Source organism: Brachionichthys hirsutus, chromosome 15, assembly GCF_040956055.1.
Source record: "Brachionichthys hirsutus isolate HB-005 chromosome 15, CSIRO-AGI_Bhir_v1, whole genome shotgun sequence".
NCBI classification, from domain to species: Eukaryota; Metazoa; Chordata; class Actinopteri; order Lophiiformes; family Brachionichthyidae; genus Brachionichthys; species Brachionichthys hirsutus.
In genome coordinates, this window is record NC_090911.1 from 11,329,236 (window position 1) to 11,344,671 (window position 15,436).

The following is a 15,436-nucleotide window of genomic DNA, read 5'->3' on the forward strand; positions in this document are numbered from 1 at the left end:
CACGCAAAGACGGTTGTAGAGCAGAACGCCGGCAGAACGCCGGCAGAACGCCGGCAGAACGCCGGCAGAACGCCGGCAGAACGCCAGCAGAACGCCAGCAGAACGCCGGCAGAACGCCAGCAGAACGCCAGCAGAACGCCACCCGCTTTCTGTGCAGGAAGTCGTGCCGTTTCCCCTCGTGGGAATTGTCCCCAACACAAAAAGCTTTGAAAAACACGAAGGAGAAGCCGATCAAAGCGGCGGCCATATGGAGGCGGAAACGCTCCTCTGCGTCAGCTCACAGTGAAAGGGCTCAAGGGATCATTTTATTTAATTTTATGTAACATTCGATTGGAAGATGATCTGGGTTTCTAAAATGAAGGAACGCAATCATCTGGCTTTCCTGGTCCGAGTCAAACGACTCCAGCGAGTCTCTTTACCTGTGATTTGTTAACACCTGCAGTTTAAAGTACCAGCGGAGAAGGGAAATCTATTTTAATCTACTATAGTCTTGCAGGTCTCGTCCTATAATAAATCCTGAGTCATTCCTTCGTGTGTGTGTGTGTGTGTGTGCGTGTGTGTGTGGCAGATGAAGGCCAGACAGCGTGTGGTTCACCTGCCGACATGCAGGGCCGTCCTCTGGGAGAGGTGGGGGTCCAGCTACGGGCGTTCTGCCACCAGACTCTGGGCTCCTGGGACTACCTCTTCTTTGTCATCATCGGCTTCGTCATCTTCGCCGCCGGCACCGTGTCGGCCTGGGTCACGGGGGTCATCATGGTGCTCTACGAGCGCCACGTCAAGAAGAAAGACGAGCAGCTGGACGAGGAGGAAGAGATTAGGGGGACAGGGCGGGACGGGTGTGACCATGACAACGGGAATTTGAAAATGTCCCATCCTGTTTAAAAAGACTTGATCCCACCCTTCCAGCCACGGATGCCACTGTGCCTCTGGTCTGCTTCCAATGACGCTAATGATGACCCCGAGCGCCGACTCAAAGGCAGCACGATGATATTCTAAGCTGTGGGCAGAGGATTTGCAAAATCGGTCCGTGGCATGAAGCGTGAAAGAGTATTTAAATGCCTTTACGTTCATCTCCATCGTGTCTACATTATCCCTCCAATGCTAAATTTATCCGGTCCAAAGATATTTTTAACTATTAATCCTATTTCTCTCTGCAGGCTTCTCCTTTGAATTATTATTTTTTCAACCTACAGGAAGGCAGCAAATCCTGAGTTATTAATAAAATATGTTCCAGGATATATTGGATCCGAAATCTCTCTCTCTCTTACTGGTAATACATTTGTTTGGCCACAAGGGGGCGCGCACAGAAGGGTGGATTGAACCAGTGTGGCAGGTTTTCCTGGGGTGGAATGATGGTTGAAGTGAAAACGTCCAACATTTCACAATGAAAAAAGAAACATTAGAGACTCAATCAATATTTGTTTCTGACCCCCCCCCCCCCCCCCCCCCCCCGTTCATCGGCTGTCCGATGAACGAGGGGGGGGGGGGTAAGCGGAGACAACCTTCAGTCACAAACATTAAACGTTTGACATTGAGAATGTCCTGCCTCCGATCTGTCCTCCCCCATGCTGACGTCATCCTCCCCACGCTGAGACCCCCCCCCCCCCCCCCCCCCCACGCTGAGACCCCCCCCCCCCCCCCCCCCATGCAATAAAACTTGCTCTTCCTCTTCAATCCAAAACATTCTATTTTCTCTTTCAGTTTTGGATTTGTGGTGAAAGAAGGCAGGACCAAAGCAGGGTCAAATCCCCCCCCCCCCCCCCCCCCCCCCCCAAAAGAAATCTCACCGTCAGCCTCCTTATTTCTTTACTTGTGCCCGGACCACCCTCCAACTGTTCTCCCTTTGGCCTGCTGGGTTTGCTTGTGCCTCAGCTTCATGCAAGGCAGGCCTGCCTCCTCAATGAGAGAGAGAGAGAGAGAGAGAGACGGAGCAAAGAGGAGGAGGAGAATGGAGAGCGTGAAACGGGGAACGAAATACAACTGAAGCTGCACCTCCCGAATCACTGACTGAACACTCTGCAGAGGTAAGATTTGGAGTTTGTGATGTCTGAGATCGGGGTTTATGACGTTAGTGTGCATGTTGGGTTTCTTTTTTGCTGCTTTGAGATGTTTCCGGCAGGACAGTAGAAGCTTGATTTGAAGTCTTCTGGACATTTAATAATAATAATAACAGCCACTGTGGAATGACTGGAATTCAAATAACCATTTTGAACTTATTTATATTCGTGTTTAAATTCCACGTCTGGTGTGTAAAGCTCCTTTAACTGTGGGCACCATGCATGTGCAGAGCTCACGGACCCAACCGTCCCCTCAGCGGACGGAACCGAACCGGTGGCTCTGTTGCAAAAAAACTCTCGGGCTAATTAGCACAACCCCAAAATTGTGATGGCTGGGAGAAGAACCACAAATGCAAGCTGCAGAACTGAGACGTCTTCGAACCAATTCAAACTCCATGTTTTTTGAGGTTTTAATGCAAAATAAATCTTTGACCAGTACACAGTATAGGCCATAGAGTCGGTGGGCTGCTTGGTTGCATCCACACTGGTTCCTCTGGGACGTGGAAACCAACCCCTGGGGGGGGGGCGGGGGGTGACCTGTCTTGATTGCATTAGTAATAGATGAGGTGGCTGCATCTGGTCAGGTCTGGCTCCGGAGGCAGAGATGAGAAAATACCTGCGTGATAAGTCAACGGGAAACGTGGCGGCTGCGGCCGGCGTGACGAAGCCCAGCCGGGGTGCGAGTGACAGAGAGACACCCGGTGATGAGTGCCGATGAGATCCGCAGGCCTCCCCGGGTAAACACTGGGCCTCCCACGCTCATATTGCAAGGCTGGAGACGTGCAGACGAGCCAGGCCGAGCTATTGAAGGGGATGACCTGTGATTACGGAAAGAAATGGGGGGGTGGGGGGGGGGGGGTAATAATATCCGACCGAGAGCCAAGGTGTTTCTGAGCTCTTGACACATTGCCCGTTTTCCTTCGATGGTTTACAATCCGTCGGGACAAACTGCAGCTTGTTCTGTACGTTAATACCGAGATACACTTTTCTTCCTTTGGGTTATTAAAAAAAAAAAAAAAGAATGTTGGCTCAGAAACTTCTATTTATAAGCCCATGTGTTGCAAAAACACACACAAAACCTTGAAGTTTTATGTTTCCCTTGAGACAAGCATGTTTCCCCCCCCCCTTCCCAATTTCGACAATGATAAAAGAGCGGCGTTCTGCTACTGCAGCAGTTGGAGCTTAGGTAATGCTCTGGGACTGGTTCCACTGGTTGTGGTTGGGGCTCCTCACAGCAACCGAACATCAAGAAGAGCCCACAGAAATCATTCAGAGCGCTCACCGTCCCTCTCTTTGACTCCTTTAATTCTCCTTCTCTGGCATCGTTAAAAAAAAAAAGAAAATCCTCCCCGGATTTGTTTTGACGAAGTTCTGCTATGAAGCAGAGCCTGTCAGACGTGTTAGGAGACCCCCCCCCCCCCACACACACACACACACACACACACACCAGAGTGCCTTGTTCTGGTTGGCTCGGCCAAGCCTTGCCAAATCCACCCGGGAGTCGGCTTGTACGCGTCGTCACGTCCGCTTCCACTTCCAAGCCTCGATGGTGAATATGGAGGATCGTTCGCACGACGCCGTTCCATCCGTCCTGCCGTCAGAACCGATATAATCAAAGCACAAACTTCTCTCCCAAAAATAGACTCCAGAGAACGTCACTCACGAAGCAGGGGTTCCGACAGACACCAATTTCCCTCCAGCCCTTCAACAAATTAAAATGTATGAACCAACCAGTCCGAAATGGGTCCGACAACCCCCCCCCCCCCCCCCCCCCCCCCCCGATGACTTCTTCTTACCCGTGAATCCACTAACAGTTGCTTAGGAACGCAATCCCTTTTCACTGGAAGGCATGATCTTCCAAAGCTGGTCTGACACATTTTAACAAACCCAAACCTGGAGCAGGTCGACTTTAACAACTTTCACGGGTTGGGTCTCCAACAACATGAAAAACCGATCCCAGTGTTTGCACACGCCCGGACACCTGATACAGACGTGGAAACGGACGTAATGAAAGAGAACCCACGAGGGGATGCATTAAAGGAACGAGCTACGATAACAAACTCTTACCACAAGGCCCACCAGGAGGTACATCTAGCCAAAGCGGGCCTCTCTGCAGAACCTTGCTAGTTTTTTTTTGCTAATTAAAAGCCAGTCGGGGTGATAAAATGGAAGTATTGGAATAAAAATATCTATGCAACACTTTTCGTGAATAAAATTGCACTCCTCTTTCTTTCGTTTGACAGATCTGAACTTTTTTTGGGGTGGTAATAAAGGGAGGAGGAACCATGGGAGCTGGGACGTGGAGCCTATTCATTCTGTTTTGCCTGTCCTTCTGGAGCAGCAGCCAAACCCTCACCAAGAACACCATCCTCTCCCGGATCCGAAGAGCTCCGGACGGAGAGGCCAAGAAGTGCTCGTACACCTTCCTGGTGCCTGAGCAGAAGATCACTGGACCCATCTGCGCCGCCCGCGGCTCCACGACGGACAAGGACCGAGTGACGCGCCTGGACGTGGCTGCGGTGCGCGACCTCCTGTCCAAGCAGCGCCGGGAGATGGAGACGTTGAAGCTGGTGGTGGATGTGGACGGCCATTTGGTGAATGAAATGAAGCTGCTGAGAAAGGAAAGTAGGAACATGAACTCCAGAGTCACCCAGCTCTACATGCAGCTGCTGCACGAGATCATCAGGAAGAGGGACAACTCGCTCGAGCTGGCGCAGCTGGAGACTCGCGTCCTCAACGCAACCACCGAGTCCCTGCGCCTGGGCTCCAGGTACAGGGAGCTGGAGGCCCGGTACGCAGCCTTGTCTGCATTAGTGAACAACCAGTCGGTCCTGATCGGGACGCTGGAGGAGCGCTGCATGCAGGTGTACAGCCGGAGACGCGACCAGACGCCGCTGGGTCCTCCGCTTGTGCAGGTTGTTCCTGAGAACATCCCCGTCAACGTGCCACGTTTCACCAATGAGATCCAAAGGGACAACACCCGAGGGTTCGGCCGGGAGAGGGGCTCTCGCTCTGGGCCGTCGCCCACGGGCGGCACCCTGGAAGTTCAGAAACCTCCGCAAAGAAATTTCAGTGCTGAAGGTGAGTGGAGCGAAAGGTTGACGTCCATCCATCCATTAATAAAGAATAAAGTCAATGTAAATCACAGTGTAGGGGGACTGAGATGCTTGGCGGAGGTCTGCGCTCTCCGAGTGCTTTTCTAGTTTAATTGATTCAGCCACAAAGATCCCCAAAACTCTCGTGGTAGAAATAATAGCCGAGGCTTTGCAGGCCAATCGCAACAAACTCACAATCACCGGCTGGGAGTCGAACTCGCAGGTGCAGCCGCAAACTGCTTTTTCAAAGGGTTTGCGAATTCAGCTGGAACTCTTCCTCCCAGCGCAACAGAAAGAACACAAACCAGGATGGAAATAAAAATGCTGTAATGTCTCGATTGAGACGGGAGACTTTAAGTATAGCAACAAAAAAAAAACTAACCGGTGCAATTTTGCTCATCAACAGAAATTCCTGACACATTTCGATTGCACTCATCCAAGAATAATAAAGTGTGCAGGATTCAGCGCTGCTGCGTGTAAAAATGATTCTTCCCCAAGTTGTTCCATTGCATGTTCGAGGTTAACCAAACCCAGAGGCTGAATTGATTGGCTCCCGAGACGACAGAGTAGAGCCGGTTCTGGCCTAAATATCTTGTCGTGAAAAAGTTGATTTAACGTAAAAAGTGTCAGATGTTAGTCCCGGGCCGACGAGGTCTGTGTATTAATGCCCTGAAAGTAACTTCAGTTCTACTCTGCCGTTCTAAACGTTCCTTTTCGTAGAACCTATAAATGCGTTTGACTTTGTTCTTGGTAACTGTTTTTATTCCTGCCTTTTATAATTTGTCAAGCAGGAACTTCAGAGTGGCTTAAAGTAAAAAATGTCCCATAAAGACAAAAGGCAAGCAAAGAAATACTGTTTTAGCTCATGCTAGTTTGTTAGCATTAGGTAAAACTGGTTTTTACTTGTTCCTTGTAATTAAAAAGCCAAATAGTGATGCTCCAACATCTCAAGTTGTTGTACCAAGAAACCAACACAGTTCTGAACTGAACAAACGAATCCTGCAGCAATCCGTCTTTCACCAATCCCTCGCTTCCTGATCTCCTGTGTTTAAGCGTTGTTTTTCCCGCCAGGCCCATTCAGGGACTGCCTCGACGCCCAAGAGGCCGGTCACAGCACCAGCGGCATGTACCTGATCGGGCCAGACGAAGCCGAGAGGTCGATGCAGGTCTGGTGCGAGCAGGATATCGACAACGGGGGGTGGACCGTTATCCAGAGCAGGAGAGACGGATCCGTCAACTTCTTCAGGAACTGGGAAAGCTACAAGGTGATGACGGCGACGCCGCCGGTCCCTCTGTTTACTTGTCTTCAGAGCTGTCATGCAGACACAGTAAGGGGGGGGGGGGGTCCTGTCATACGACCCATCTTGAGGAACCGCCTGGGCCAGAATCCTTGTGTTTTCACTTTACTGTGAAATGTAGCGCCTTGTCAGCAGCACTATTTGTCCAAGGACATTTAAGCCTTCCATCATGAAACACAAGACGAAGGAAGGTATGTTCCACCGCTCAATGGGCAGGCGTTACTATGACGCCTTTCTGGATAGATGACTGATTGGCTTACTACACCGCACCGTGCAGATTACTTCATCGGAGCCCTGTGAGAAGGGGATGGAGGCCATCGCTGCGGCCCGGCCCCCGGCGATCCGGCGTTCCATTCGGGAGGGCCAGGCTTGTACGTGTGTAACTGGGAGCGTAATTCCCCCCTCTTCAGCATTGATTTTGCCCGTCCGCCCTCCCCACAAGCCACCACATGTACCGGTACACACACCACCGCCACCACCACCACCGGCACCGCCGCCAGAGAGGAGGCCATGGACCGAAACGCTGCCTCGTTCATCATTCGCCGGTTCGCACAGTTAATCCACAATCGCAAACCCACAGCCTCCTCGGCCCGCTGAAGTGTTCCGGAGGCCAGGGGGAGATTGCTTGTGGTTATTTCTGCACAAGTGGCCAGGCCAGTTTCTTCATTAGCCGCGATCCTCGGGTTTTTGTGATGAACCGGCATTTTCCTGTGTAACCCGACATCATAGTTTTCTTGGGCGTTTCAGAGGCGGGGGGGGGGGTGTAATTCTCTTGCCGTGGTGTGTTTCCTTTTAAAGCTTTGTAGTTTGTCTTAACTACAGAATTGCAATCCAAAGTCATCACAGAGTAAATTCTCATTTGCTCGGCCGCAATCCCGCCGCGTCCTCCGTGAAACGGTTTCGTGTTCCCAAACAGCTCTCGTGTTTCCAAACATCCCTGCGCATCGTTTTCTGTCATCATTTCGTAACCTTCCTTTTAATTTTCCTCTGACTCAGAGTGGCTTTGGAAACATAGATGGGGAATACTGGCTCGGCCTGGAGGGCATCTACAAACTGGGGAGGCAAGGGGACTACAAACTGCTGGTGGAGCTGGAGGACTGGATGGATAAGAAGGTTTACGCCCAGTACAGCAGCTTCCACCTCGAACCTGAGAGCGAGGGCTACCGCCTGCGCCTCGGCACCTACCAGGGCAACGCCGGGGATTCCCTCAGCAGCCACAACGGCAAACAGTTCACCACTCTGGACCGAGACAAGGATGCCTTCTCAGGTAGGCGATCATGGCGCTCCTTTGTGTCCCTTTAGAACCCTATAAGGTATCTTTTGTTTGTTAGAAGGTACAATACTTTAGCAATTGACTTTCATCCAATTAAAAAAATGAGGTAATGTCCCTTCAATTTGTGCTAACAAGCAAGCTACTTCCTGTTTCGGGAGCCGGCAGGAAACGACGTCAAACGAATGCGTTTTGCTGAGTCACTTCCTCTGTGAAGAAGTGACTTCTTCGTGGAGTTAATAATTCGTTTCCGGTTTCAGGTAACTGTGCCCATTTCCATAAAGGCGGTTGGTGGTACAACGCTTGCGGCCAAGCCAATCTTAACGGTGTCTGGTACACCGGAGGCGTTTACCGCAGCAAGTTTCAAGACGGGATATTCTGGGCTGACTACGGTGGCGGCTTCTACTCCATGAAGGCTGTCCGGATGCTGATCCGGCCCATAGACTAAGGCGCCAGGCTGGTCCGAGAGCAGCTACGGAGGCCAGGGCAAACTTGAACCTCATTCTAAATTGCAACATCATCGGCAACTGTCCCGGATAAAAGAACTACAAATGTGGAGTTTCCCGACCGGCGGTCGGTGACGTGAACTCTCTCCAGTAACAAGACAGGAGGCCTCTTCTTGAGACACGGCATTTATGGAAATCATTTATTGATTTCATTCACAAGCTTTAGCAACACACAAACACGACAGGATCCAAATGCAACTCTTCCTACCTCATCGGGGAAACCTTTAACTTGAGCTGGAAAATGCATTTTTAAAGTTTTATTTAAATTCTGAATCCACTTCCAACACTTGGAAAGCCCAACGTATTGAGGGTGTGAAGAAAGTTGGTTTATATATATATGTTTTATCTACTTTTGACCAGTACTGATTTTTTTTTGTATTATCCATATATGTAAAATGACCTTTATACTGTATGTTAAACTACTTTGTGCAAGTGCCAGTGAACAAAAATGATAATTTATGTCGACAATTAACTTATCATAACAGTAAAAAAAAAAAGAAGGGGCCAGGTGTCCTGAGGGAAGAGCTCATGATCCTACAGAAAATAGAATTGATTTCCTCCTCTTTATACAAGACAAACATTCTGAACGTGTGCTTGCACGTAAGGAAATTGCTTTTATATGTTTTTCTCATTTGCCTGTTGATTAAATTTCAGTATGACTCTGGAGAAAAGAAGAATTGTTGCGAGAAAAAAAAAAAACTTGTGGAATTACTTTTTTGGTTTTTTTTGGCGGTTTTTTTGAGCCACAAAAAATATGCCAACCGAGTGTGTTGAGATTCATAGGCGATGGGACAGACAACGAGAAACACATTTCTGAAAGCCAGACAGGATGGAGAAAGAAAGCGGGAGTAGAAGGGAGGGAGGGGAGGGGATGGATTGGGATGGAAACGGTCCAAGTTTCCAAGTCCCCCCCCCCCCCCCTACCTCTTCCTTTTTTAAATACATAGAAATTTGCGTTCTTTCCACACAAAAGTGCTTGAACTGTATGTTTTTTGTGAAAATATCTTTCATTGACAAAGTCGTGGAAGGAAAGCAGCCTCTTTGGGTGGAAAGCGTCCACAGGAGAACGGGATTTGGGTGGGTAGGGGGGGGGGGGGGGCGTCGGCTAAGACAACGCCACTGCATCTGATGTCGTTTGTGCTGTCTGAGCTCATAACACACCCTCAGTCGAGTCGTTGTTCTTTACTGACCACAGAGGCCCTCGCATCACTTCTTTAACATTCTTTTAGAACACAACAAAGGCAGGATGCTGGCGGGACATTAAAAAAAAAAAAACCAAGAAGGAGGCATCTAATAAAAATGGTTTTATCATGCTAAAACTGAAGAGCAGTAAAAGTTGAAACCAATGGCTTAAAATACTAGTTTTGCCATATTTGGAGCACATTTTAGGGTCACGTTGTCTTGACTTGACTTCAAAGGAACCGCATTGTTAGTTTATTCGGCTATCCAAGTCATAAATACCACTCGGCTTAGTACTTTTTATTTTATTTTAAATCTTTCATGCACATTCCGCACGCAATCTTCTCTGTGTAGTCAGGACAAATGTTTGAAGTCGATACACTTTTTGATGGCAAAGATTCTTTTCCCATTGAAATTATAAAGCATTTTTTTCAAAGGTGGTCCTTAAATAGGGGTTTTTCAAACATCATCAAATTGAAAGATCCCCAAGATTTTGTAACAAATGTTCCCGATCTAGATTTTTTTTTTTTTTTTAATGTCCTGTCGTTGAATGATTCACGTGTTCCCTGGGGATTTGTCGAAACCCTTCAAGGGAGGAAAATCCCAGCCCTCAGATATGCATGGTTGTGTGTGCGCTTTGTCTTGGCGTGGAAAGTCCTGAGGCAGCAGATGAATACGCTCCAGAGGCATCTTATTACAATTGGGAACACATTTTGTGGATGACGACTAGGTAAGGGCGAGTCATCAGTCCAGGACTTTTTTTTTGCTATGTATTAAATTGTTCCAAAAACAAACATAATATTTGTTGTTGGAAAGAGCAGCAAGAGGAAGCTTGGAAAGCTTTGGGAAATGTCCAACCCCCACAAAAAAACTTCCTCTTAAGCCTCTCACATCCAACCATAAATATAACCTGCCTCAAAACTCTCACTGGCCAGCTGGGAGATTTTAATAAAGCAACTTTGTTCTGCTAGTAACTTGCTTGTGTATTGCTTGGAATAGCACTCCCTGGTGGTGGTGGTGGTGGTGGCTGATGAAACGAATGAATTTGATGACTCAAAGTTTGCTGTTTTCTGACCCAACGTCATCCTTCCACCAGGTTGTGTAGAATTTCCTCCTGCAGTGTTTGGGTTGGCGGTGACGTTCAGTCTTGGTTGGCACTTTGCGCTAGCATTAGCCTGTTGCTGCTGCAGCCACTTGACTGACGTGCTACAATGACAGACGGCTCTTTTCTTCATTTATGTTTGGTCGGAACATTTGAATTGTTTAAATCTGTCATCTTTTCTACACAGCTGGAATGGCCGAGGGCCTGTCCAGAGACTCATCGAGAGTGTTTTTTACCAGCCAGCATCTATGACATCGGGGGGGGGGGGGGGGGGGGGGCACTCCGTCACCGCCGGAGCTGTAAATGAAGTCTTTCAATAAATCTGCCTGCCAGACACTGACCTCTCACATTTTATACAACTTCATGGCTTACTGGGAATGCATAGTCAGCCCGCAGAAGCAAAATATCTGCTCAGTCAAATGTTGGAACAGAGATGGTGACATCCTTGGCCCCTGTCCCGGGTGGGGGGGGGGGGGGGGGACCACACTCGGGCTAGCAGCCCGGGGATGGTCGGGCGCTGATGCCGTGTGGTCTTCTGAGAACTGCTGCAGGTTGCGGATGTGAAAGAACCTCTTTGTCAACGAGTGACGCTTCGCTGTCTCTGGGTTTCAGCCCCCAAAGTGGCACCGGGCTCGGAAGATTTCTGTAAGAAGCTGGGCTCTTCTGCTGTTTGCTAAAAGACATCTGCTGTTAGGGTGGGGGGGGGTGGCAGAGTGACTCATTAGCCCCCCCGGCTATTTAAGGGTAAATCAAACAGATCAAGAGGCAGGATGCAGAGCTGTTTTCTTTAAAAATAAACGGCGTGACATTTTTTTTTTTTTTTTTGCTTGGAACTGGAACAGTGAAACGCCGTCGTCTGTAACCAGGTTTGTTTCCCGACTACCCTGATTTACAGTTTAACAAACAACAGCTGAACATGGATCACCGTCTGGATGGATCTGGGAAGGCTCGGCTGCAGTTTCCATTCTCCCGCGTTTGCTCCGAGGCGAGCGTTGCAACTGGGAAAAATGTTAATGAGGTTTTTCCCCCTTTAAATCTTCGAGCCGATCACAGCCCAGAGATAATAAACAATGGAACAAGGGGGCGGGGGGGGGCATTAGACGTGTGCCTCTTGGGTCTCGGCTGCCTTGCTGACAGATATGACGTCTGCTAAATACATCCATTAGCGGCCGCTAAAGTCAGATGGTTTTCATTGTTCGTGTGGTTGGCATTGGAAATGTTGTTTGTCCCACATTCAAACATGGAAAGTAGTATCTCAAATGCAGCTCTGGAGAGGACACGTGACCCGTCAACGCTGCCGAGTCAGCAGGATGGCAGACTATGGATATACGACTCCACATATTGTGATGAATGGTGTGAGTCACGGTTGTCTGTCCCAGGCTTTAAGTGGAGCCTCGACTACTCAGCGGTTATTACGCCATAATTACAACAGGGAATAACAAAAGGGCCTCTTCGTATAAACCTGCAGAGACGAGAGCCAAAGCAACCGCAGAGAGGTTTAACACCCCAGTCCAGGGGAGACGAACAATAATTAAGGTGATTTGTTTAACCTTTTAATGATAAATTCAGTATGAAAGGTATCAAAGGAAATATTTGGCAGGCTTATAGATTTACTTGAGGGAGAGAGAAAAGTTACGGCAAACACAGAAATAATAGCACAGAAATGAAACAAGGTAGAGAAAGATGGAAAAGCTTCATGTAAATTAAAGATTTCTGGGAAACATATCCAGGAGTCGATGTGTCAAGCTAAATTAAGGCCACGCCAAAGGACACTGAAGTTGAATCCTGTTTTAGCCAACCCTGACTGAGCTTCAAGTACTATTAGTTCATTTTTTCCACAAGTCCTGGATTTCACGGGTAGATTTACCGTTATGATGACATAACGTGAAATATCCTGTCTGATCACTTTATTGCTTCGTAACTCACTTTTCAGCTGCTGCATTCTAAAGCAGCGGTAGTTTTTACACCGGCCAGGAATGGTTAAAATACGATGCGATCCATTTCAATGACAGCTTTTTCTGTTTTTTTTTTTTTTAAAGGACTTTCTGCTATTTTGGAATGAGTTCAAGGAGCATTTAAGGACTGAGTTAGCAAAAAAAAAAAATCAACTTTAACGAGTAGAAAAATGGCACAAGATCTTTTAAAGTTAATAGTGAGACATTCCTTTTGGAAGCTTTATTTTTTCTGTGACATTCTCGTTATCAAACCTACACCTCGGGATGAATTCGATTCTGTATCACCTCAGCTCATTTCATGTTCAGAAGATTTTGCTTCTGCCTGTTTTGGTCTCACATCATCTTGTTTTTATGTAAGATTAAACTAAACTCAGCTTAACTAAACATGTTAAATCTAATATAAAATCTATAAATACTGTGGGGAAAAATAAATAATGATGAATGGCTTAACCCATGATGAGCAGCAATTCCTGCCTTTAATGTACATTTCTTATATACTTTTACTCGAAATTTGTCAATATCTGCATGTAAAATGTCAAATGGATTCTTTAATTTACTTTATAATCAGCTATCTTGCGCCAAACAGGGAGAGAATTTAAATCAACCTATGGCGCCATCTAGTGGTGGTACAATAACTGCAATATTAACAGTAAAATTATTGTTCTGTCTGGAAATGTGATACCGTTAAATGATTTCAAACTACTGTATTCTTATTGTTGTTGTTGTTGTTGTTGTCGTAAATACGGTTTCAGGTCGATTTAATGTTAATATGTGAGACTTTGTTAACTTTATTCATCCTGTTGGTGAACACTTGGAAGTCGCACTTGGCGTCGCCTGGTGATGACGTCACCAAACGACCATGAACAACATGGCAGCTCATGCTAGCGAGCTGGAGATTGCGAAGAAGAATTTAACTGAGGCGATTGGCGACAACGTGAAGCAGTAAGTAGGCCGAGGAATGTGCGTGACTTCTGTTTGCGGGTGTTGAACGCAAAGTCATTTTCAACTTGTTAGCAAATCTCCCAAATTAGCTGGTGGCTAACTCGTGCTAATATTTGCAGCAATTTATTCATAGCATTGTTAATCAGGAAGCCATTTACGTGCAGCCATTCATTATTTCCTGTGTGATACGTCACACAAACGGAACACGTGATATATATTATATATCAACGCTATTATCGTGGGACGTCCGTTTAAGTATATATTTATGTTGACTTCCTGTGGGGAAAAAATGGTTTTCATTCGCTAGCATCAAACAACTGTTTAATCGAAAGACATGGCGCGAACATTCCTGATTAAATCTAACACGTATGAAGTGTTGTGACTAAAGTCTGTCCCGTATTGATCTTTTTTTTTTATAGTTATTGGGCAAACTTGAAACTCTGGTTCAAGCAGAAGATCAGCAAAGAGGAGTTCGACGTCGAGGCTCGCCGGCTGCTGGCTCAGGAGAACGGTTAGTATCGTATGCACGAGAAATAAAAGTCACCGGGAAGGCGTCCCTGATTGTCTCCGTCCTCCTCCGTCTGCAGTCCACGTCCACAACGACTTCCTCCTGGCCATCCTCACACGCTGCCAAATCATCGTCTCCACACCGGGTACAGTCACCTTATTCCCCCCCCCGCTACAAAAAAAATATTATTATATTAACAACAATATATAATACTTTGTGTCCTGCAGAGGGCGCTGGACCGCTGCAGTGGCAAGGTGGCTCCGCTTCGAAGCCCGGCAAACCGAAAGGGAAGAAGAAATGCTCCTCCCGACAGAAATTCGATGTAATGGCCGCGCGGTGACCGCTGCTCTCGTCCAATCGCGTTGCGTTTCATTTGACCTGCGTCTCCCCCCCCCAGCATCGTTTCCAGCCTCAGAACCCCTGAGCGCCGCCCGGCCCTTCAGCCCGCGCGAGGCGGCCCCCGAAGACGAGGAGCTGCGCCTCAGCGCCCACACGCTGCTGCTGCCCACGCGGAGCCAGCTGGAGGCCCGCATGATGGTGGCGGCCTTCGAGCTGGGCCTGGATAACATCGCCGAAGATTCCGTCGGCGCCGTGGTCCACGCCGTCGAGGCGAGCGAGCTCCGGCGTCCCTCGCGGATTGGCTAACGTCCCTCGGTCGGCCGTGACCGAATGTCTCCGTTCGTTTCCAGCTCCACCTGAAGGACGTCCTGACCGCCGTGGTCACCCGGAGGAAGGCGTATCGGTTACGGGACGGTCGCTTCCCCTACGCCTTCGGCAGCGACGTCACGCCGCAGCCGTATCTGAAGCACAGCCTCGCCGCCTACCGCGGCGCCACCGAGTGGTAGGAAGGAAGCGCCGCGCCGGGGGGGGGGTTCTCGGGGAGAGACTCTCACCTTTTCCTTCTCTCAGCCCGCCCCCGAGTGCGTCCCTGCCCGCCGGCGTCCCTCCGCTGGTGTCGCCCGATGAGGCGGAGCAACAAGCCGTTCACCTGTTGGCCTGTTCCGCCGACGTGCCCCCAGCGCCCCTCCCCCCGATCAGCATGTTTGATCTCCTGGAGGCTTTACAGGTGAGGGAGATTTCGTTTTCTTTGCCGACCAACCAGGCTCTTGTTTTTAATCCCCCCCCCCCCCCCACGCCGTCGTGCTATTGAACTGCGGTTTGACGCCCGCCTCCCTTGCAGGTCCACCACGGCGTGATGCCCTCCCACACCATGCGCGCCCTGAACACGGAGCGCATCCTGTCCCGACTCTGGCACCCGAGCCACGAGGAGCTGGAGCAGGACGGCGTCCACCGGCAGCGCCTCTCGGCCAAAGACGGCGTGCTCGCCAGCTGAGAGTCGCCGACTCATGACTGAATGTTATCTGTGGACGCCATCAGGAGACGAACGCGAGATAATCCCCATGTGGACACGGATGTGGGGGGGGGGGACACGGAGCGGGGCCGGCTGCTCTAATTAGCGCAGCAGCTGCTTCGTGTGTGCCTGTTTCCTCGGCCTGGTGGGCGTCGACCAGCTGTCGTCTCGAA

The 15,436-nt window shown here is 49.0% G+C and overlaps 2 protein-coding genes across 2 annotated transcripts; both read left to right on the forward strand.

Annotated features, from left to right (window-relative positions):
• The first annotated feature begins 1,890 nt into the window (after positions 1-1,890).
• On the forward strand, positions 1,891-8,168 carry LOC137904450 (angiopoietin-related protein 1-like). The gene is made up of 5 exons (XM_068748631.1): positions 1,891-2,026; positions 4,308-5,138; positions 6,224-6,417; positions 7,447-7,717; positions 7,981-8,168. The coding sequence occupies exons 2-5, from the start codon at positions 4,343-4,345 to the stop codon at positions 8,166-8,168; spliced, it is 1,449 nt and encodes a 482-aa protein (XP_068604732.1). The 5' UTR covers positions 1,891-2,026; positions 4,308-4,342.
• A 5,162-nt stretch (positions 8,169-13,330) lies between these two features.
• tada1 (transcriptional adaptor 1) lies at positions 13,331-15,259 on the forward strand. Its single transcript, XM_068749258.1, is given in 9 exon segments — positions 13,331-13,404; positions 13,824-13,915; positions 13,992-14,057; positions 14,140-14,234; positions 14,310-14,331; positions 14,334-14,521; positions 14,602-14,753; positions 14,822-14,978; positions 15,093-15,259. Coding segments are annotated over 9 exon segments (999 nt in total). The 3' UTR covers positions 15,246-15,259.
• Positions 15,260-15,436: the final 177 nt, after the last annotated feature.